Source organism: Arachis duranensis, chromosome 3 (assembly GCF_000817695.3).
Source record: "Arachis duranensis cultivar V14167 chromosome 3, aradu.V14167.gnm2.J7QH, whole genome shotgun sequence".
In the NCBI taxonomy this organism is placed as follows: domain Eukaryota; kingdom Viridiplantae; phylum Streptophyta; class Magnoliopsida; order Fabales; family Fabaceae; genus Arachis; species Arachis duranensis.
Window position 1 is genome coordinate 78,799,677 of NC_029774.3, and position 22,585 is coordinate 78,822,261.

General features: G+C 39.5%; 1 protein-coding gene and 1 non-coding gene across 2 annotated transcripts; both read left to right on the forward strand.

Moving 5' to 3' along the window:
- Positions 1-856: 856 nt before the first annotated feature.
- On the forward strand, positions 857-1,633 carry LOC107479615 (uncharacterized). Its single transcript, XM_016099739.1, has 2 exons — positions 857-1,143; positions 1,330-1,633. The coding sequence occupies exons 1-2, from the start codon at positions 857-859 to the stop codon at positions 1,631-1,633; spliced, it is 591 nt and encodes a 196-aa protein (XP_015955225.1).
- A 12,197-nt stretch (positions 1,634-13,830) lies between these two features.
- LOC127745910 (small nucleolar RNA R71) lies at positions 13,831-13,937 on the forward strand. Its single transcript, XR_008007533.1, has one exon. It is a non-coding gene; the product is annotated as a small nucleolar RNA R71 (small nucleolar RNA).
- The last annotated feature ends 8,648 nt before the right edge of the window (positions 13,938-22,585 follow it).

Below are 22,585 nucleotides of genomic sequence, written 5' to 3' on the forward strand. Positions count from 1 at the left end.
TAGGATTGCCTTTGGCTTTCCTAGGACATTACATGTTGGATATGTGGGTACCATTACCATACTGAGAACCTCCAGTTCTCACCCATGCAGATTTTGTGGTTTTCAGATGCAGGACGAGAGGCTTCTCGCTGAAGCATGCTGGAGACTTCTGGATTAGCAAAGATCCTTGTTCTCGAGACTCTATTTTGGTTTATATGTTTTGTTTAGATACTTTTATCTCCACTAAATAAAACAAAATGTGATGACTCCTCTTAGAGGGAATTTTGGAGAATAGGTTTTCTGTATTTATGTCTCTTTGGGTTTCCTTTGGGGTTCCTATTTTATTTACGTGTATATATTGTTATGCTCGGACCGGTTATCTTTGCAACCAGATTTTGAGTTTTGATATTCCTATTTTTGACACTCCTTTGTATATATATAATCTCGCTTTGGTTTATCCTTTATTCATTACGATATCGATTGGAGTGTTGCGCTTTCGAGTTACGATTTTGTTCTATCCCTTTCTCTTCAAAGGCTCCTAGTTATAATCAATTTTTCACACTACTATACGTACTAAATTTTTATTTTAGAGGTTGTAATATCTTGCCATCTCTGAATTATGACTTAAGCGTAAGACTCTATATGGTAGCGTGTTACATTATGGTATCAGAGCAGTTCGTTCTTATAGAGCCTGAGGTACGGACTGACTATGCTTCTGTGCATTCTCTGTATGTGTGTTATGTGCTATTAGTATATCTGCTTGATATAACTGGCATAAAGGTTCATGAGCATGCATTTTGGACTTTGAAGCACTAAACTTCCGATATTGAGACTGACCAACTTAATATCGATTGTTTGGTGTGTGTATAGGAACTAGATGGCACCTCGTGGACGTGGTAGAGACCATGGGAGAGGTCATACTAATGTTCGTGCACCGGAGATTAACCCAAATGATCCATTGAAATTTATGACTGCATTAGAGAATATGGCTGCGACTATGCAGGCCACTGCTGAGGCTCTTAGGCAACAGATGAACAACCATGGCAATGACAGAGGTGGAGTTCATGACCCGATGACATTGGCAAACTTTTTGAAGGTTAATCCACCTAAGTTTAAGGGAACTACTAGCCCGACTGAAGCCAATACCTGGTTTCAGGCTATGAAGTGAGCACTGCAAACGTAGGCTGTACCTGAAGGGCAGCGTGTTGAGTTTACTACCTATTTGCTCACTGGGGAAGCATCGCATTGGTGGCAAGGAATCTGACGTCTCCTACAGCAGGGTGATGACTATATCACCTGGGATGTCTTTTGAGAGGAGTTCTATAAGAAGTACTTTCCAACTTCTTCCAGGACGGCCAAGGAACTTGAGTTACTGCAGCTGAAGCAGGGTACTATATCCGTATCTGAGTATGCCGACAAGTTTGAGGAGCTATTCAGGTTTTTTCGTATGTGTCATGGGACTCCAGGAGACTATGAGGAATGGAAATGCAATAAGTATGAAGGAGGACTCCAGAGTGATATCTTCAGCTCAGTGGGACCAATGGAGATTAGGATCTTCTCCGAGTTGGTGAACAAGAGTAGAGTTGCTGAAGAGTGTGTGAAGAAGGCAGTTGTTGAGAGAGGGAGCCACAAGGGATCATTCCCACAGAACTGAGGGAAGAGCTTTGCACCCAGAGGTCTGCCTTTCAAGATGGGAGGCTCCTTCAGGAGGCCCAACAACAACAACTCCCAAGGAAAAAGATTTGGGAAGCAGCCTCAAAATGAGTAAGCTTGTGCTAGGTGTAGAAGTAACTATCTGGGAGCGCCATACAAGGCCGGATAGGGTTTGTGTTATTCTTGTTGTAAAGCGGGGCATAAAGCTGCAAACTATCCGGAGAAGCAGAAACAAGGTGCTGGGAAGGCACAGCAGATTGGTCGGGTGTTCACCACCTCAGCTATAGGTGCTGAAGGATCCGAGACACTTATCCGAGATAACTGTGAAATGGCTGGTCAAACTTTAAATGCTTTATTTGATTTGGGAGTAACACATTCATTCATTGCATTCGAAAAAGCTAGTGAGTTAGGCTTGAAGATTGTTGTCTTAGGTTATGACCTAATGGTTTATAATGCCATTCATGAAGCCATGATAACTAGGCTAGGATACCTGCAAGTGGTATTTAGGGTTAAGCAACATGACTTTGTCCATAATTTTATCTTCTTGCCGATGATCGGTCTTGATCTTATCTTGGGATTGGACTGGTTATCTGAGAACCATGTTCTGCTTGATTATTCTACAAAATCGATGTACTTTATGCCGGAAGATACAAAAGGATCGGTTGTATTGAATAATTATTATTTGAATTCTATGAGGGTGAATTGTTCTGGGGCTGAATGTCAAGGTATCTTGTTGTTAACCACGGGTGTTTCGGGTGATGATCAAATATTGGAACAAATTCCGGTTGTATGTGAGTTTCCGGAAGTGTTTCACGATTATATCGATGATTTCCATCTAACCGAGAGGTTGGGTTTGCTATTGAGTTGGTACCTGGGGCTGGACCAATCTCGAGTGCTCCTTATAGGATGTCACCACTAGAAATGGCCGAGTTAAAGTTTCAGTTAGAGGATTTGTTAGGTAGAAACTTTATCCGACCAAGTATTTCTCCGTGGAGTATGCTAGTATTACTGGTGAAGAAGAAAGATGGGAGTATGCGGCTCTGTGTGGATTACAAGTAGCTGAACAAAGTTACAATAAAGAATAAGTACCCATTGCCGAGAATTGATAATTTCATGGATCAATTACAAGGAGCTAGGATTTTCTCTAAGATCGATTTGTGATCTGGTTATCACCAGATAAGGGTGAGAGGTGAGGATATCCCTAAGACCTCTTTCAGAACTCGTTATGGTCATTACGAGTACACTGTAATGTCTTTTGGGTTGACAAATGCCCCTACAATATTTATGGATTATATATATGAACAGAGTGTTCCGTCCATTTTTGGATAAATTTGTTGTTGTCTTCATCGACAAAATATTGATTTACTCCAAAACTGAAGAAGAGCATGCAGAACACTTGAGGACCGTGCTGCAGATACTAAAGGAAAAAAAACTCTATGCGGAGTTGTCCAAATGTGAATTCTGGAAGAAGGAGGTGAAGTTTCTGGGTCATGTGGTGAGTAAACATGGGATAGCTGTAGACCCATCTAAGGTGGAGGCGGTAATGAATTGGGGACGACCAACCTCAGTATGGGCTTAGCTGGCTATTATTAAAGATTCATCAAAGGCTTTTCATAGATAGCTTTGCCATTGACAAGGTTAACCTGCAAGGACGCGCCATTTGTTTAGACTCCTGAGTGTGAGGAAAACTTTTAGGCGTTGAAGCAAAAGTTGACCACTGCACCTGTGTTGGTGTTACCTAAACCAAATGAGTCATTTGAGGTGTACTATGATGCCTCACTGAAGGGTCTAGGGTGCGTGCTGATGCAGCATCGTAATGTGGTGGCGTATGTCTCATGTCAGTTGAGACCTCATGAAGTTAATTATCCTACGCACGATTTGGAGCTCGCTGCGGTTGTGTTTGCGCTAAAGGTGTGGAGGCATTTCCTCTATGGGGTTTAAGTTCCAAGTTTTCTCTAATCATAAGAGCTTGAAATATCTCTTTGATCAAAAAAAGCTTAATCTGAGACAGAGGAAATTGATGGAATTGTTGAATGACAACGATTTTGAGTTGAATTACCATTTGGGGAAGGCAAATGTAGTGGCAGATGTGTTAAGTCAGAAGTCATTGTATGTCACTTGGATGATGCTTTGAGAAGAGGAGTTGCTCAAATAATTCGAGAGTTTGAAGCTTGGTGTTCAAGAAGTGTTTGGGACTCTGTGTTTGAGTCCATTACAAATCTCAAGTGATTTTAAATCCAAACTCCTAAAGGCTCATCAAAATGATGAAGCGTTATGGAAGGTGTTACCAGCTATTGAGCAAGGGGAACAGTGGAGGGTGTCGGAGGATAAAGATGGGTTATGGATATTCAAGGGTAGGATCATTGTGCCGGATGTTGGCACTTTGCGACAAGATATCTTAAAGGAGGCACACAAAAGTGGATTCTCCATTCACCCGGGAAGTACCAAGATGTACCATGATTTAAAGGCGATGTTTTGGTGGCCGGGTATGAAGAATGATGTGGCGGAATATGTTTCAAAGTGCTTAACTTGTCAAAAGATGAAGATTGAACATCAAAGACCTTTCGGGATGTTGCAACATTTAGAGGTTCTGCAATGGAAGTGGGAAAATATTGCAATGGACTTTGTGTTTAGATTGCCAAGAACTAGGGCTGGTTTTGATGCTGTCTGTCTGATTGTGGACCGACTGATGAAGTCAGCTTACATTTTACCCCTTCGAATGACTTACACCTTTGAGGAGATAGCACGGTTATACATAAAGAAGATTGTGAGACTGCATGGTCTACCTGCTACTATAATCTCTGGTAGAGATCCTCGTTTCACTTCGAGGTTTTGGGGTGCATTTCAGAAAGCTTTTGGAACCCCATTAAGCTTGAGCACAGCTTACCATCCTCAAACAGATGGTCAATCCGAGAGGACGATCCAAACCTTGGAAGATATATTGAGGGCTTCTGTTCTGGATCAGCCGGTGAGCTGGGATCGATATATGCCACTAGTGGAGTTTGCGTACAATAATAGCTACCATGCAAGCATCAGAATGGCTCCGTATGAGGCTCTATATGGGAGGAAATGTCAATCTTCGCTATGCTGGTATGAAGCTGGGGAGAAAGGCTTGTTAGGGCCGGAGATGATAGTTGAGACCACTGAACAAGTCAAGAAAATCTGAGAGAGGATGCTTACTGCTCAGAGTTGTCAGAAGAGTTACGTCGATCAGAGGCGGAAGCCCTTGGAATTTGAGGAAGGAATGTTTTTCTTAACGTTACTCCAACCACAGGAGTAGGTTGGGCGATTAAAACAAAGAAGTTAAATCCTCAGTACATTGGTCCATTTCACATCCTGGAGAGGGTTGAACCGGTGGCATATCGAATGGCTCTACCGCCTCATCTTTTGAACCTACACGAGTGTTAGAACCTGAGTCGGTTCAGTTAAAGGAAGATTTGATGCTTCCAGTGGCTCCATTCAGAATTGATGATACTAGTATCAAACGGTTGCGTGGAAAAGAGGTTTCATTAGTCAAAGTGGCATGGAGTCAAGGCGGTGTTGAGGAACACACTTGGGAACTTGAGTCGGAGATGCGAATGGATTATTCGCACTTATTCTCATGTAGTTGAATTTGAATTTTGTGGACAAAATTCCTAATTAGGTGGGTAGAATGTAAAACCCGGTTAATTAATGGCTAATTAACCCATAAATGAGAATTTATTCTAGAAAGCCAAAAGTGTGATTTTTATGGCTAAATATGATAGAGGAGTTTGAGACGAGAATTTCGATACCAATTTTGTAGAAATCGGACCAAGATTGGACCGACGGGCCAAACCAGGCCAACCAGACCCATATTGGACCCTTGGCCCAACCTAACTAAACCTAATACACTCATTTCAGCACTCTCTCTCCTCACTACACTCAAGAAACACGCTGAAAATGGAAGCAAATTGGGGAAGAACACTCTCTCAAGTTCTAACTCTTGTTTGATCTTTAAACCACCATAACTTTTGACCTAGAGCTCCGATTGCCACAGCGTTTATGGCTACGCATTCATCGCGAAAAGCTCTACAAAATCCACTACTTTATTCTTGAGTTAAGCCATGATTTTGGTTCATTTTTTCATCCCTAAAATTCGAATTTCATGGTGAAAGTGTTGAGATTTTGGACTCTTTGATATTATAGGACCCAACTCTCTTGAAGGAGAAGGTTAATCTTGTCTTCTTGAACCTTGGGTGTGGTAAGATTCTCAACCCTAGTGTAATTTGTTGATTTATGATGTTTGGGTATTGAGATGTTGTGTTTGGGTATGATAATTGTAGCTTAGGTAGTGTGTATGTGAATATTGGAGCTTGATTGAGATTTTGAAAAATTTGAAAGAGGACTTCGGTGTGATAAAAATCTGTTCTTAGAGGTGTTGAGACCTTGAGAGCTTGTGGACAAGTGCTTTGGAAGTGCTTCGGTTGAGCTTGGGAAATCGACTAAGGTATGGCCTCGGTTTCCTGTGTCTAAAATGTAATGTGGTGTGAAAAGTTAGGCTAGAGGCCCTAAGATAGGCATTGAATTGTTGATGTTGCTGAATAGTTGAGATATATGATGTGGTCATATATGTGATTATGAAAATTGATGCCTTGACGGTATGTGATGCACAAAAACTTGTCTCTCAACAAATTTCCCTTCGACAAGTATACCAAATTTATCGTCAAGTAAAAAACTCACAATAGAGTGAGGTCGAATCCCACAGGGATTGATTGATGAAGCAACTTTAGTTGGAAGAGTATGCTAGTTGAGCTAAACAGAGTGTAGTTTGAGAATTGCAGAAAATTAAATGGTGGAAAAGTAAAAAGCAGAAAATAAAGTGCAGAATCTTAAATGGTGATTTGGGGTAATGAGCATGAAAATAAATGACAGAAAATAAAGAGAATGGGTAAGATCAGAAATGGGGAATTCATTGGGCTCAGGAGATGTTGCATTCTCCGGATCAAGTTCATTTTCATCTCTTCCTCAATCAATGCATCTATCGATCTCCTTGGCAATCTTAGGTGATTAGAGTCCAATTCCTTGGTAATCCAATCTCTCTAAGCTTGAACAATTGCCCAATTCCTTGATTTAATTACTCATGGGAAGAGATGAAGTATGGTCACTGATTATATCACATGTATTTCCAAATCAAAGTGTTGGGAGGATTACATGTCACTATATCTGCCCAGACCCCAATTTGGTCCAACATGAGAAAGCATCTCTAGCATGATCTCCTCATCCCTTTTCCAAGGCTCAGAGGAGATCCAATTATGGAGAGTTTCTTTTCCAAGACAACTAACTAATTGAATTAAGATTGAAAGCTTTCTAGTAAATCAAAAGAGAAGAAAGAAGAAGAGAATGAAAACTATAATTGATCCATCAAATTACACACAGAGCTCCCTAACCCAATGAAAGGGGTTTAGTTGTTCATAGCTCTAGAAATGGAAAATGGCAGAAAATAATACATCCCAGCTAAAAGTGCAGAAAAGTAAATATACAGAGACGTTAGTGGCAATCACAATTTTCACTAACGTTCCAACCCCATATAGCCTACGTTAACTCCAACGTTAGTGGCACTAACGTGACCACTGACGTTGCCTTTGTAAATATTTACTAGCGTTATTGGGACTCACCTTTCCCAATAACGTTGGCTTATAACCCTTTGCAAGAGTTATTGGGACTTACCTTTCCATTAACATTGCCTTATGCCCTTTGTCCCTACGTTAGAGTTCACGTTAGTGTAACTAATGTGGCTCTTAACGTGGTTATGCCTCACCTTCGAGAGCGTTAGTGACACTTACCTTTGTCACTAACGCTCAATGTGCCCCTGCTCTCCACGTTAGAGCTCACGTTAACTAAGTTAACGTGGCCATTAACGTGGTAGTAATGCCATCTTCCAACGTTAGTGACAAAGGTGAGTGTCAATAACGTTGGCTCATCAATCTCAGCTCTATGTTAACTTTCACGTTAGTGGTCTTAACATGACCACTAATGTGTGCAATACTAGTTGATCCAATGTTAGTGACAAAGGTGAGTGTCACTAACGTTGGCATTGTTCCTCTCTTCCACGTTAGAGTTCACGTTAACTAAGTTAACGTGACTCTTAACGTGGCTCATTACCAAGTCTTGGAACGTTTGTGGTGCTCACGTTTACCACTAACGTTGGAGCTTTCTTTTGTCTCCACGTTAACTACCACGTTAACTTAGTTAACATGGCAATTAACGTGGGTTTATGATGGCTTCGCGGGCGTTATTGGTGATCACTTTTCTCCTTAACGTTGCAAGCTATTTACCATTCCACGTTAGTGGTCACGTTAACTAGATTAACGTGAGTACTAACGTGGTTCTTCCTTGCTTTCTTTGTCCTGAAATCAAGCAAATAAAGTGCATCAAAGCTCTAGCCAAAGTCGTGAGATTATGCATCATCAATTTATCATTCAATTCTAGCAAAATCCTCATTAAATCATGTGAAATTCACAATAGTTTCTTGAATCAAGGTGTAAGTGTATTTTCATCCAAAACTTGCCTTATTCACTAAGAAAATGCATGAAACTACCTTAAAATAGTAGAGAAAAGGTCAGTGAAACTGGCCTAGATGCCCTAGCATCACAACACCAAACTTAAAGCTTGCTTGTCCCTAAGCAAGTACTGAAACATAGGAAAAATGAATGAAAGAGCAAGAAGATAATATAGAAATAGAGTTCCTGGTTTATAGGGTTTCATGCATAACAACTTAGGTTCTTTCCTTTACTAGGTTTCAGGCCTTTATCAAGTCCTTGGTCACTCTCTTGATTACATCCTTTGAGACTTCTTAATTGTTGATCCTTCCTTCTTTTCCAAGGTTTATTACATTATTCTTTTGGCTAAGTGCTCTGTAAGAGGGCAACTCTTTATGATAAGCTTTCAGTCAACACTCCCGAACCAGTTGGCTCAAGGTGCTAGGTGTTAAGACACCCCTACGGACTTACTCCCCCAAGTCTGTTTCCCTCAAACATACACACCACAAGCACATGGTTTGTTATTTTTCTTTCTTGAGACCTTGGTGTCCAGCACCTCTTTGGGTTACTAAGTGTTCTGTAGCAAAGGTCACTCTTAATAGTGGACTTTTAGCTGATAATCCCGGATTAGTTAATCCAAGTTACCAAGTGATGAGGCACCCCTAAGAGCTTATTCATCCAAGCATATCCCTTGCACATGAACATCACAAACACATGCCTCAATCTTAAAACCCTTGGTGCCGAGCATTGTTTCTTATTGTGTTTCTTTCCTTTTTACTTTTATTGCTCTTTCTCTTTTCTTATTGGGATCTTATTATTTAGTTAGTCTCATAAGATGTGTTTCAAGCATAGGATTCAGGGTAGATAGTTGCCTTCTTTCCTTGTTTGGTGAACCAACTTAGCTTACTAATCATCCTACCACAAACATTCAGAACCTACTTCACCAAATAACTCCACTCTTGTTCTTTTCATAGCATTTTCTTTTTGATTAGCTTAAAAGATAAGCATACAAGTAAGAAAGGTGAAAGTGAACACTAGAGACATTAAACTCAATAAACATAAACCTAAGCGATGAAAAAACTTAAATGCAAAATTAAAAATCCTAAGCTACCATGGAAGCATGTTCTATTTCATACATGATTTTCCTTATTTAAAGCTTTGAAAAAGGTAGAACTAAGAAGGAACTCCACCACCTTTCACTTATTGGAATGCTCATGTTCTTCTGCTTCCTTGTCCTCTTTATGTTCACTTTGTCTGCTTGTGCTTCCTCTCATCCAATTCATTCTAGCAATTTTTCAATCTTCCAGTGCCTTCCTTACTGACTCATAACTCTGTTCGGCCCTTTCACGCTCCACTCGTGCTAATTCATCCTTTACATCCTCATATTTTGTGATTCCAGGATGCAATAAAGGTAGTTGTCCGACTAGGTACCCAAGCCTGGCTTGGGTATTCACATGATATCTAGTCTCACTCATGTAGACTCCTTCTGAGAATGCTCTGTATTCATCAAAAAGATCTGCTTGTTCTCTTTGTTTCTTATGCTTCTCATGAATGTGTGCACCTTGATGTGCTTGGATGTTGATTAGCCTTTGGATGGCTTCTTGTTGTTGATCTTGCTTCTGGTTCAGGTTATGTAAGGATTCGCTCCATTGTCTCCCTTGTTCCAATTGCTGGTCCATCAATTGTTTTTGCCATTCCCCTTGCTGATTCATCCATCTAGAGAGTGATTCTTCTTGACGATCCATTAATTGCATTTGAAACTCCTTCTGTGCCCCCTGATTTTCCATGCATTGCCTAGATAAGGTATCAATAGCCTCTTGTAATTGGTGCATGCTTAAGGTGGCTGGGGCTTGCTCCTGTGGATGTTGTCCTTCTTCAGCTTAATGGGCTGGCCTCTTTCTTACCCTTCGTTGAGGTAGTGGAGTTGTAGCAGCATGCATCCAACGATAAGTGATTGGAAGGCCAACCTTTATCCACTTTGGGTTTTCATCCTCGAATATCACCCTAGCATGGTTGCGAAGACGGAGAATAGTGCTGGGATAACCCAACTTTCCTCCAAAATCGCTCTTCTCAGCAAGCTTCCGAATGCCTTGGGCTATGAGTTCATGAACCTTGATTTCTCCTCCCTTCATTAGGCATTGCACCATTGTTGCTCTCTTAAGGTTTACCTCTGAGTTGTTTCCTGCTGGGAGGATGGATCTCCTTACGATTTCAAACCACCCTTTGGCTTCAGGGAGTAGGTCTCCTCTTTTTATAAATCTGGGTTTCCTATTGGGGTCTATGTCCCAATCTGCCCCTTGCACACAGATATCCTGTATAATCTAGTCGTGGTTGGGTTTGTTGTCCATTCTTGAGTGATAGCTCTCCTCTGCAAAGGGTATGCTTCGCAACTTCAGCACTTTCATGATGCTCATGGGACTAAAATTCACCATGACCCCTCTCACGAAACTTGTATAGGATTCATCCGCCTTATCATGTCTAACTGCATTTGCATAAAACTCTCTCACCAGAGTTGCGTTCACCCTTGTAATTGGATCGGTGAGGAGCTCCCATCGATGCTTTTCCACCTTTTTTATGATTTCTGGGCACTCAGTTCATGTGACTTGAAAGCCTAATTCATATATGATTTCTTTGTCAGCCATCCAACTAAATTGTAGTGCATGGTAGAAGGTTCTAAATCGCTTTTTATCAAAAGGAGGCTGCTCTATGGGTTCCTTCCCCTTTTGTCTCTTTGAGCTTGATGATGCCATGCAAGATGGTTGATATGTTTGTTACTCACAAGATGGCTAGGAAGGTGTGTGTGAAACTTTTTGGAGGAGGATGAAGTGTGTGTATCTGAGAAAAGAAAGGGAGAGGAATGAGAATAAGAAGTGTGTATGGAGAAGTTGTGTGAAGGGGTTTATATAGGAAGATGGTAAATGATTGAAGGGTGTGGATTGATGGTGTTGTTTGATATTGGACGGTTGGGGTTTGGTGTTGAATGCGCACAAGGATCACTTTTTTTTTATGAGGGTCTTGGTTCGGTCTCCAAAGCTATCCAACTTCCAATGTTGCATGGCAACACTTCCAAAGATATTCCCCTTGAAGACAAGTGTGAGATTTCCTTGGTATAGTGGCCGAATCTCCCTTCATTAATTGTCCTATCAAGTACTTTGATTCCCTATATACGGAAAAAAAAGGAATGCAAATGGTTAATTGAAATTTTTAGTGGGAAAACTTAAGGTGTGATCTAGCTTAAAAAAATATATTTTTCTTTTGTTTTTAAATGACTAAATGCTTTCCATGAATGCAAATCAATCAACCACTAAATTTTCCATGCATGCAACGTTGGTACACCAAACTTGTTTATGATCATATGGTGCAACAAGTTTGGGGAATAATTTTACCTCATAAAGTGTGTTCAAGCCCACTTGGTATGTCTTGAACACCAAACTTATCATGTACTATACGCTGCATGTAAAGGGGTCTATATTGGTCGTCAAAATTGATTTAAAAATCCATGAAATTTGCCTTATTACTATTATTAGAAATTAAAGGAAGAGGGCATAGAACATGGGCTGCCTCCCTTGAAGCGCTTCTTTAGCATCATTAGCTTGACGTTTGGTCCTTGTCAAGGTGGCCGATAGTGCTTGAAATCTTCCCCCCTTGCAGTGAACCTATGTCCATTGGCCTTGTTGATAAGCTCCATATGCTCTAGGGACAAGATTTTGTTGATAGTGTACACTGGAGGCAGCTGGGATGGAATAGTGGGGAGGTGAGGTGGTATAGATGGGAAGGTTGTAGAGACCACTTCATCACCTGGCGAGAAATCTTCTGTAGGGATTTTCTTCTTTTTCCATCCCCTTGGGACTTTTTTTCTTGTGTCCGTTGATGCCAACTTGTTCCTTGTGGTTTCCTTTTTGAGAATGGTTTTGTTGTCTAATTTATGTGATTTTGGTGGGTCTGGTTCCTTTTGGATTACACTTGGCTGTTGCTCCTTCTGAGCACATTGGTTGTTAACCATAGGAGTCCTTATGTGTGGTGCTTGTGCTTCCTTGTTTGGCTCCTCCGTCAGCTCTTTGTTATCATGATCTGCTTCTTGTGAGAGGTTGAAAACATTGAAAGTGAGCTGATCATCATGTATTCTCAACACTAGCTCTCCTCGTTCCACATCTATGAGTGGTCTGATTGTGGCTAAGAATGGCCTTCCCAGAATGATGGGGTAAATGGGGTTCTCATCCATTTCCAGGACAACAAAGTCTGTGGGGAGGAAGTAGTTCCCAACCTTCACTAGCACATTCTCAACCACTCCTATTGCCTGTTTTTGAGTTTTGTCAGCCAACTTAATGATTACATATGTGGGTGTTAGCTCATTGATTTGAAGCTTTTTCATGAGGGATAGAGGCATTAAGTTGATGCTCGCTCCCAGGTTACAGAGTCCTTTATCAATCATTGTTTCTCCTATGACGCAGGGAATATGGAAACTCCCTGGATCCTTTCTCTTTGTGGGTGGTCCTAGTTGAATGAGAGCACTGCAATCCCTATTCATCTTTATTGTTTGTCCACCTTTCAATGAACTCTTTCTGGCTAATAGCTCCTTTATATACTTTATGTATGAAGGAAATTGCTGGATGGCTTTAATAAATGGTATATTTACATCAAGAGATGCAAACATGTCAAGGAATCTTGAATACATTCTCCTTGCTACACCACCTTTAAGCCTTTGGGGGAAGGGTGCATATGGGTTAAGTGTCTCCTTCTTCTTCAGCTCTTCCTTGAGTGTGGGTTGAGGTGCATGGCTCCTTTCTTCCTGATTTCCTTTTTGATTGTCTTGGAGGTGTTCTACTTCATTCATACTCCTCTCATCACTTGTGGTGATCATCTTACATTCTTCCCACCTTACTTTCTTTGTTTCTCCTCTTGGGTTCTTCTCAGTATCACTGGAAAATCCATCAGTGGGTTTGGGAATTTGTTGAGATAGATACCCTACTTGGGACTCCAGTCTCTTGATGTTTTCTCCTTGGTTTTTGATATTGGCTTGCACTTCTTCCTTAAACACCTTGTTGTCTTGGACTTCTCTACATAAATTTTCAAGTAGAGTCTCAATCTTTGAAAGTCTATCCTCTGTTAGTGATGGTGGGTTGAGATTAGGTGGTTGAGAAGGGTGTTTAGGTGGTTATTGATAGGGTCTTTGTGAGGTATGTTGGTGAGTTACATTGTTGTTGGAATTGAGGTTATGGCGTCTCTGGTCTTGACATTGGTCTTGTTGATTTTCCCAACCAAAGTTGGGGTGATTTGTCCATCCAGAGTTGTAGGTTTTGGAGTATGGGTCATGGATTTGTCTAGGTGAGTTTCCAACATAGTTGGCTTGTTCCCAGTCACCTTCTTCTCCTATATTCACTCCTTCTTGAGTTGGTGATGAAGTGATGACTGCTGCAACTTGGTTTTCCTCCACCTTCTTGGTGAGATCTGCTAACTGCTTGGTGATCATCTTATTTTGAGCTAGCAATGCATCCATGTGGTTCAGCTCCATAACTCCTCGAGTGTTACTTCTTTCAGAGGCATAGAAGTAGTCATTCTCAGCTACTATTTCAATGACATCTTTGGCTTTTTCAATGGTTTCTTCTTATTTAGAGAGCCCCCTGATGAATGATCTACAGCCTTCTTTGACTCATAGGAAAGACCTTCATAGAAAATGTGAAGTTGCACCCATTCATTGAACATATCTGGTGGGCATCTTCTTGTTAAGTCCTTAAACCTCTCCAATGCCCCATAAAGAGTCTCACCATCTTGTTGCCTGAAAGTCTGCACCTCAGCTCTCAGGCTGTTAATTCTTTGAGGAGGGTAGAATCTTACCAAAAATTTGTTCACCACATCTTCCCACTTTGTCAAACTCTCCTTTGGAAAGGATTTGAGCCACTTGGATGCCTTGTCCCTGAGTGAAAAAGAGAACAACAGCAGCCTATAGACATCCGGGTGGACTCCATTAGACTTCACAATGTCACAAATTCTCAAGAAGGTGGTTAGATGTTGATTGGGGTCTTCTTGAGCACTTCCTCCAAATGAGCAGTTGTTCTGAACAAGGGTGATGAGCTGGGGTTTTAGTTCAAAGCTGTTGGCATGTATGGTGGGCTTCTGGATGCTACTTCCACAGTTTCCTGGATTTGGATTGATGTAGGAGCCTAGAACTCTCCTTTCTTTCCCAGCATGATTTGCAGGACCTTCTCTAGCATGGTTGTGAGCTTCTTCTTCATGATTGTTTTCCAAGTTCTCTTCCATGTTGGGTTCAAAGTACTCTTCCTCTTCCTCAGCACCAACAACTCCTTTCCCTCTTGCTTCCCTTCTTAATCTCCAGAGGGTTCTCTCAGGTTCTAAATCGAAGGAAGTTGAGGTTCCCCCTCTTCTCCCTGTCATACAACTAACAAAACACGCAGCAAGAGATAAAATGAAGAGGTTATTCTTGTTGGAGTGATTGTTAGTGTGAGTGATGTAAATTATCAAACAGTTAGTGGGTTAGTGAGAAAAATTGTAGCTAATAATAAAGAAAGAAAGAAAAATAGAGAGGGTATAGAGGATGAGGAAGAAGTTAAACAAAGTGAAAATAAATGACTGAATAAAGTAAACAAATAAGGGAAAAATGCTCAATCTAGTGAGCTTCCAACTTAATCATTGTTGATACAAAAATCAATCCCTGGCAACGGCGCCATAAACTTGATGCACGAAAACTTGTCTCTCAACAAATTTCCCTTCGGCAAGTATACCGAATTTGTCGTCAAGTAAAAAACTCACAATAGAGTGAGGTCGAATCCCACAGGGATTGATTGATCAAGCAACTTTAGTTGGAAGAGTATGCTAGTTGAGCTAAACAGAGTGTAGTTTGAGAATTGCAGAAAATTAAATGGCGGAAAAGTAAATAGCAGAAAATAAAGTGCAGAATCTTAAATGGGGATTTGGGGTAATGAGCATGAAAATAAATGACAGAAAATAAAGAAAATGGGTAAGATCAGAAATGGAAAATTCATTGGGCTCAGGAGATGTTGCATTCTCCGGATCAAGTTCATTTTCATCTCTTCCTCAATCAATGCATCTATTGATCTCCTTGGCAATCTTAGGTGATTAGAGTCCAATTCCTTGGTAATCCAATCTCTCTAAGCTTGAACAATTGCCCAATTCCTTGATTTAATTGATCATGGAAAGAGATGAAGTATGGTCACTAATTATACCAGATGTATTTCCAAATCAAAGTGTTTGGAGGATTACATGTCACTATATCCGCCCAGACCCCAATTTGGTCCAACATGAGAAAGCATTTCTAGCATGATCTCCTCATCCCTTTTCCAAGGCTCAGAGGAGATCCAATTATGAAGAGTTTCTTTTCCAAGACAACTAACCAATTGAGTTAAGATCGAAAGCTTTCTAGTAAATCAAAAGAGAAGAAAGAAGAAGAGAATGAAAACTATAATTGATCCATCAAATTACAACAGAGCTCCCTAACCCAATGAAAGGGGTTTAGTTGTTCATAGCTCTAGAAATGGAAAATAGCAGAAAATAATACATCCCAGCTAAAAGTGCAGAAAAGTAAATATACAGAGAGTAGTTCTCCAAAGTGCCAAACTTCTCTATAGTTCAAAACTACTCCTATATATACTACTCCTCTCGATCTTCTAGTGAGTTCTTCAAGTCTTGGATGTGGGCTTTGGATCTTGAGTTGAAGTAGTTCCAATCTTTAGTGGTCCCAGCTTGTAGATAAGTATGAATTAGGCATGGGCATTAGTGAAGTTAACGTTAAGTGACATTGTGGGTTCGAGAACGTTAGTGGCAATCACAATTTTCACTAACGTTCCAACCCTATATAGCCTACATTAACTCCAACATTAGTGGCACTAACGTGACCACTAACGTTGCCTTTGTAAATCTTCGCTAGCATTATTGGGACTCACATTTCCCAATAACGTTGGCTTATAACCCTTCGCAAGCATTATTGGGACTTACCTTTCCCATTAATGTTGCCTTATGCCCTTTGTCCCTACGTTAGAGTTCACGTTAGTGTAACTAACATGGCTCTTAACATGGTTATGCCTCACTTTCGAGAGCGTTAGTGACAGTTACCTTTGTCACTAACGCTCAAAGTGCCCCTACTCTCCACGTTAGAGCTCACGTTAACTAAGTTAATGTGGCCATTAACGTGGTAGTAATGCCATCTTCCAACGTTAGTGACAAAGGTCAGTATCACTAACGTTGGCTCATCAATCTCAACTCTACATTAACTTTCACGTTAGTGGTCTTAACGTGACCACTAACGTGGGCAATGCTAATTGATCCAACGTTAGTGACAAAGGTGAGTGTCACTAACGTTGGCATTGTTCCTCTCTTCCACGTTAGAGTTCACGTTAACTAAGTTAACGTGACTCTTAACCTGGCTCATTGCCAAGTCTTGGAACGTTAGTGGTGCTCACGTTTACCACTAATGTTGGAGCTTTCTTTTGTGTCCACGTTAACTACCACGTTAACTTAGTTAACGTGGGAATTAACGTGGGTTTATGATGGCTTCGCGGGCATTATTGGTGATCACTTTTCTCCTTAACGTTGCAAGCTATTTACCATTCCACGTTAGTGGTCACGTTAACTAGATTAATGTGAGTACTAACATGGTTCTTCCTTGCTTCCTTTGTCCTGAAATCAAGCAAATAAAGTGCATCAAAGCTCTAGCCAAAGTCATGAGATTATGCATCATCAATTTATCATTCAATTCTAGTAAAATCCTCATGAAATCATGTGAAATTCACAATAGTTGCTTGAATCAAGGTGTAAGTATATTTTCATTCAAAACTTGCCTTATTCACTAAGAAAATGTATGAAACTACCTTAAAACAGTAGAGAAAAGGTCAGTGAAACTGGCATAGATGCCCTAGCATCAGTATGATATATGAGAAAATGCATGTTGTGATATATGCTTGATGAATGGTTGAGGTTGAATTATGGGTGAAACCATGTTGATGGTGACTATGATATTGATTATGTATAATTGATGAGCGGATAATTTATACCATTTTTGGCATTGTTTTTACATTGTTTTAGTACATTTTAGTTACTTTTTATTATATTTTTATTAGTTTTTTATTCAAAAATCACATTTCTGGGCTTTACTATGAGTTTGTGTAATTTTCTGTAATTTTGGGTATTTTCTGGCTGAAATTGAGGGACCTGAGCAAAAATCTGATTCAGAGGTTGAGAAAGGACTGCAGCTGCTGTTGGATCTGACCATCCTGCACTCGAAATGAATTTTCTAGAGCTACAGAAGCCCAATTGGTGCGCTCTTAATTGCGTTGCAACGTTCACCTCTTGGGATTTCCAGCAATATATAATAGTTCATACTTTGCCCGAAATTTGATGGCCCAAATTGGCGTTCAAAGCCAGGCTAAAACTTTCTAGCGTAAAACGCCAGAACTGGCACTAAAACCGGCGTTTTACGCCCAAATTGGCACCCTGGGTGACGTTTAACTCCAAGGATGGCCTAAGCACAAAAAAGCTTCAATGTTCAGCCCAAGCACACACCAAGTGGGTCCCGGAAGTGGATTTCTGCACTATCTGCACTTAGTTACTCAATTTCTATAAACCTAAGTTACTAGTTTAGTATAAAAACTACTTTTAGAGATTAATTTTGTAACTCATGACAAATTTATTTTACATTGTATCTCTGACGGCATGAGTCTCTAAACTCCATTGGTGGGGGTGAGGAGCTCTGCTGTGTCTCAATGGATTAATCACAATTTCGTGCACCAAGTTTTTGGCGCCGTTGTCGGGGATTGTTTGAGTTTGGACAACTGACGGTTTATCTTGTTGCTTAAATTAGGAAAAATTTATCTTTTTAGTTTAGAGTCACTAAAATTGAATCTTCTATTATTGTTTTTGGGTAAAATTTTAAAAATCCTTATTTTCTTTTTCTAGATTTCTTTTTTTTTTCAAAACTTTTAATAAATTTTTAAAAACCAATAACCTCATAATTTAGTCTTCTGTTTGAGTTTAGTTTCATGTTTTAAGTTTGGTGTCAATTGCATGTTTTTATTTTCCTTCAATTTTTCTAATTATATGTTCCTTGTTCTTTCTTAATCTTCAAGTTGTTCTTGTTTATTTTCCTTGTTTGATCTTTAGTTTTTCTTGTTTTGTGTTTTTCCTTGTTTTTCTTGTGCATTTTCGAATTATTAGTGTCCAAAGTATAAAAATTTTTAACTTTGGTGTCCTTTGAGTTTTTAATTCCTTAAAAATTTTCAAAAATTTGTTCTTGGTGTTCATCTTGATTTTCAAAGTGTTCTCGGTGTTCATCTTGACATTCAAAGCGTTCTTGTTTGTTTTCCTTGTTTTGATCTAAAAATTCTAAGTTTGGTGTCATTTTATTGTTTTTCTCTTTCCTCATTAAAGTCAAAAATATCTTTTCTCTTTAATTTTAATTGATTTTTTTCGAAATTTACATTAAAAATTAAGATTTTTATTTTAAAAATTTTATCTTATCTTATCTTAGTTTTAAATCTCAAAAAAATCAAATTTTTTTCAAAAATCATATCTTTTTCAAAATCTTATCTTATCTTGTTTCAAATTCAAATTTCAAATTTCAAAATTTAAATTTCAAATTTCAAATTTCAAAATTTAAAATTCAAAATTTAATTTTCAAATTTAAAAAATTAAACCTTTTCAAAATTAAATCTTTTTCAAATCTTTATCTTATATTGTTGATTTTTTCAAATTTCAAATTTCAAATTTCAAATTTCAAATTTCAAATTTCAAATTTCAAATTCAAAATTTTAAAATTCAAAATTTAATTTTCAAATTTAAAAACTTATCTTCTCTTACCTAACTCATCTTATCTTTTCTAATCTCAATTCTTCAAATCATATCTTTCTCAAATCTTTTCTTTTATTTATTTTCTTACAAGTATTTTTAATTTTAAGACATATCTTTTTCAAAAATTCCTAACCAACTTCTCTCTCTTCATTTTTCGAAAACCCTCACCCAAAAATTTTCAAATCTTTTTAATTAATTAATTAAGTTAGTTTTCTAATTTTATTTATTTACTTTATTTTCAATTTCGTTAAATTCAAAAAAACTAAAAAAAAGAGAGGAATAAAATTTTTATTTACAATCCACATCATATCTCTTTCTCCATCATGGACCTAAGTAGAAATGAACAGTCCAGAAGGACTCTGAGGTCATATGCTAACCCTACTACTGCTGCATATGGGAGTATTATTTGTATACCCTCCATAAGAGCTAGCAACTTTGAGCTAAACCCTCAGCTCATTATCATGGTGCAGTAAAATTGTCAGTATTCCGGTCTTCTACAGGAAGAACCTACTGAGTTTCTGGCACAATTCTTACAAATTGCTGACACAGTATGTGATAAAGAAGTGGATCAGGATGTCTACAGATTATTACTGTTTCTATTTGCTGTAAAAGATCAAGCTAAGAGGTGGTTAAATAACCAACCCACAGCAAGCATAAGAACATGGAAACAGTTATCAGACAAATTCCTGAATCAATATTTCCTTCCAAAAAGGATGACACAGCTAAGGCTGGACATCCAAGGCTTTAAACAAGAGGATAATGAATCTCTTTATAATGCCTGGGAGAGGTACAGAGGGATGCTAAGGAAATGCCCCTCTGAAATGTTTTTAGAGTGGATGCAATTAGACATCTTCTACTACGGGCTTACTAAAAAGGCACAGACATCTCTAGACCACTCAGCTGGTGGATCTATACACATGAGAAAGACAATTGAGGAAGCTCAAGAACTCATTGATACAGTTGCTAGAAATCAGCATCTATACCTAAGAAGTGAGTCCTCCATGAAAGAAGAGGCTAAAGCAGTATCCACTGAACCTAGTCCTCAAGAACAAGTTGCCGAACTCAATCAGCAATTGCTCATCATAACAAAATAGTTTGAAGAATTCAAAGAGACGCTCCAAGACACAAAAAATGCTAACAAGAATATGGAAGCACAATTGAATCAGATAAGACAGCAGCTATCTAAACAGATAACAGAAGAATGCCAAGCTGTTCAATTATGGAGTGGGAAGACACTGAATGTATCAATCCAAGGTAGCAAAAAACCAAGAAAGGAATAACTGACAAAGGATAACCAAACCACTACTCAAAATTCCTCTGAGGATAGTAAGACCCCAAAAAGGAATAATGCTGGCGTTCAAACGCCAGAGAATGGTGGATAGTAGGCATTAAACACCCAAGGGACAGCCAATTCTGGCGTCCAAACGCCAGAAAAGGGTGGCAATCTGGCATTAAACGCCCATGCAGCACCCAATTCTGGCGTTCAAATGCCACTAAGGGATCAGACACCTGCAAGTGCTGATAACAACCCCCTTAAGCAGGCTTCTCCAACCACTTCTATAGGAAATAAACCTGCAGCAACTAAGGTTGAAGAATACAAAGCCAAGATGCCTTATCCTCAAAAACTCCGCCAAGCGGAACAGGATAAACAATTTGCCCGCTTTGCAGACTATCTAAGGACTCTTGAAATAAAGATTCTGTTTGCAGAGGCACTTGAGCAAATACCCTCTTATGCTAAGTTCATGAAAGAGATCTTAAGTCATAAGAAGGATTGGAGAGAAACTGAAAAAGTTTTTCTAACTGAAGAATGCAGTGCAGTCATTCTGAAAAGCTTACTAGAGAAGCTTAGAGATCCTGGAAGCTTTATGATACCATGCACATTAGAGGGTGCTTGTACCAAGACAGCTCTATGTGATCTTGGGGCAAGTATCAACCTAATACCTGCATCTACTATCAAAAAGCTTGGTTTGACTGATGAAGTTAAACCAACCCAGATATGCCTCCAACTTGCTGATGGCTCCATTAATATCCCATCAGGCATAATTGGGGACATGATCGTCAAGGTTGGGCCATTTGCCTTTCCTATTGACTTTGTAGTGATGGAAATAGAGGAGCACAAGAGTGTAACTCTCATTCTAAGAAGACCTTTCCTAGCAACTGGATGAACCCTCATTGACGTCCAAAAAGGGGAGATAACCCTGAGAGTCAATGAGGACGAGTTCAAGTTGACTGCTGTCAAAGCAATACAACATCCAGACACACCAAAAGACTGCCTGAACACTGATATTATTGACTCCTTGGTGGAAGAGGTCAATATAACTGAGAGTCTCGAATCAGAGCTAGAGGACATTCTTAAAGATGTTCAGCCTGATCTGGAGGAACCAGAGAGAATAGAAGAACCTCTGAAAACTCCTCGGGAAGAGGATAATCCTCCTAAACCCGAGCTCAAACCACTACCAGCATCCCTGAAATATGCATTTCTGGGAGAAGATAACACTTTTCCCATGATCATAAGCTCTGCTTTCGAGCCACAGGAAGAGAAAGCACTAATTCAGGTGCTAAGGACACACAAGACAACTCTTGGGTGGTCCATAAGTGATCTTAAGGGCATTAGCCCAGCAAGATGCATGCATAAGATCCTATTAGAGGATGATGCTAAGCTAGTGGTTCAACCACAGAGGCGACTAAATCCAGCCATGAAGGAGGTGGTGCAGAAAGAGGTCACTAAGTTACCAGAGGCTGAGATTATTTATCCTATTTCTGACAGCCCCTGGGTGAGCCCTGTCCAAGTTGTCCCCAAGAAGGGAGGCATGATAGTGGTTCATAATGAAAAGAATGAACTGGTTCCTACAAGAATAATTACAGGGTGGCATATGTGTATTGACTACAGAAGACTCAATACAGCCACCAGAAATGATCATTTTCCTTTACCATTTATAGACCAGATGCTGGAGAGACTAGTAGGTCATGAATACTACTGCTTTTTGGATAGCTATTCAGGTTACAACCAAATTGCAATAGATCCTCAGGACCAAGAGAAAACAGTATTCACATGTCCATCTGGAGTATTTACCTACAGAAGGATGCCATTTGGTCTGTGCAATGCACCTGCAATCTTTTAGAGGTGCATGCTCTCTATTTTCTCTGATATGGTAGAAAAATTTATGGAAGTCTTCATGGATGACTTCTCAGTATTTGGAGACTCATTCAGCTCCTGTCTTGATCACCTAGCACTTGTTCTGAAAAGGTGCCGAGAGACTAACCTGGTTTTAAATTGGGAGAAATGTTACTTTATGGTGACTAAAGGAATTGTCCTTGGGCACAAAATTTTGAACAAGGAAATAGAGGTGGATCAAGATAAGGTGGAAGTGATTGAAAAATTACCACCACCTGCCAATGTTAAGGCAATCAGAAGCTTTCTGGGGCATGTAGGATTCTATAGGAGGTTTATAAAGGATTTTTCAAAAATTACAAAACCTCTCATTAATCTAATAGCTGCTGACACACCATTTGTCTTTGACATAGAGTGTCTGCAAGCATTTAAAACTCTGAAAGCTAAGCTGGTCACAGCACCAGTCATTTTTGCACCAGACTGGATATTACCATTTGACCTAATGTGTGATGCCAGTGACCAT

Coding starts and splice junctions, on each gene's coding strand:
- LOC107479615 (XM_016099739.1), top strand. CDS start 857: ATGGCACCTCGTGGACGTGGTAGAGACCATGGGAGAGGTCATACTAAT. Junction 1,144..1,329: donor ACCTGGTTTCAGGCTATGAA/GTGAGCACTGCA, acceptor AACTTCTTCCAG/GACGGCCAAGGAACTTGAGT.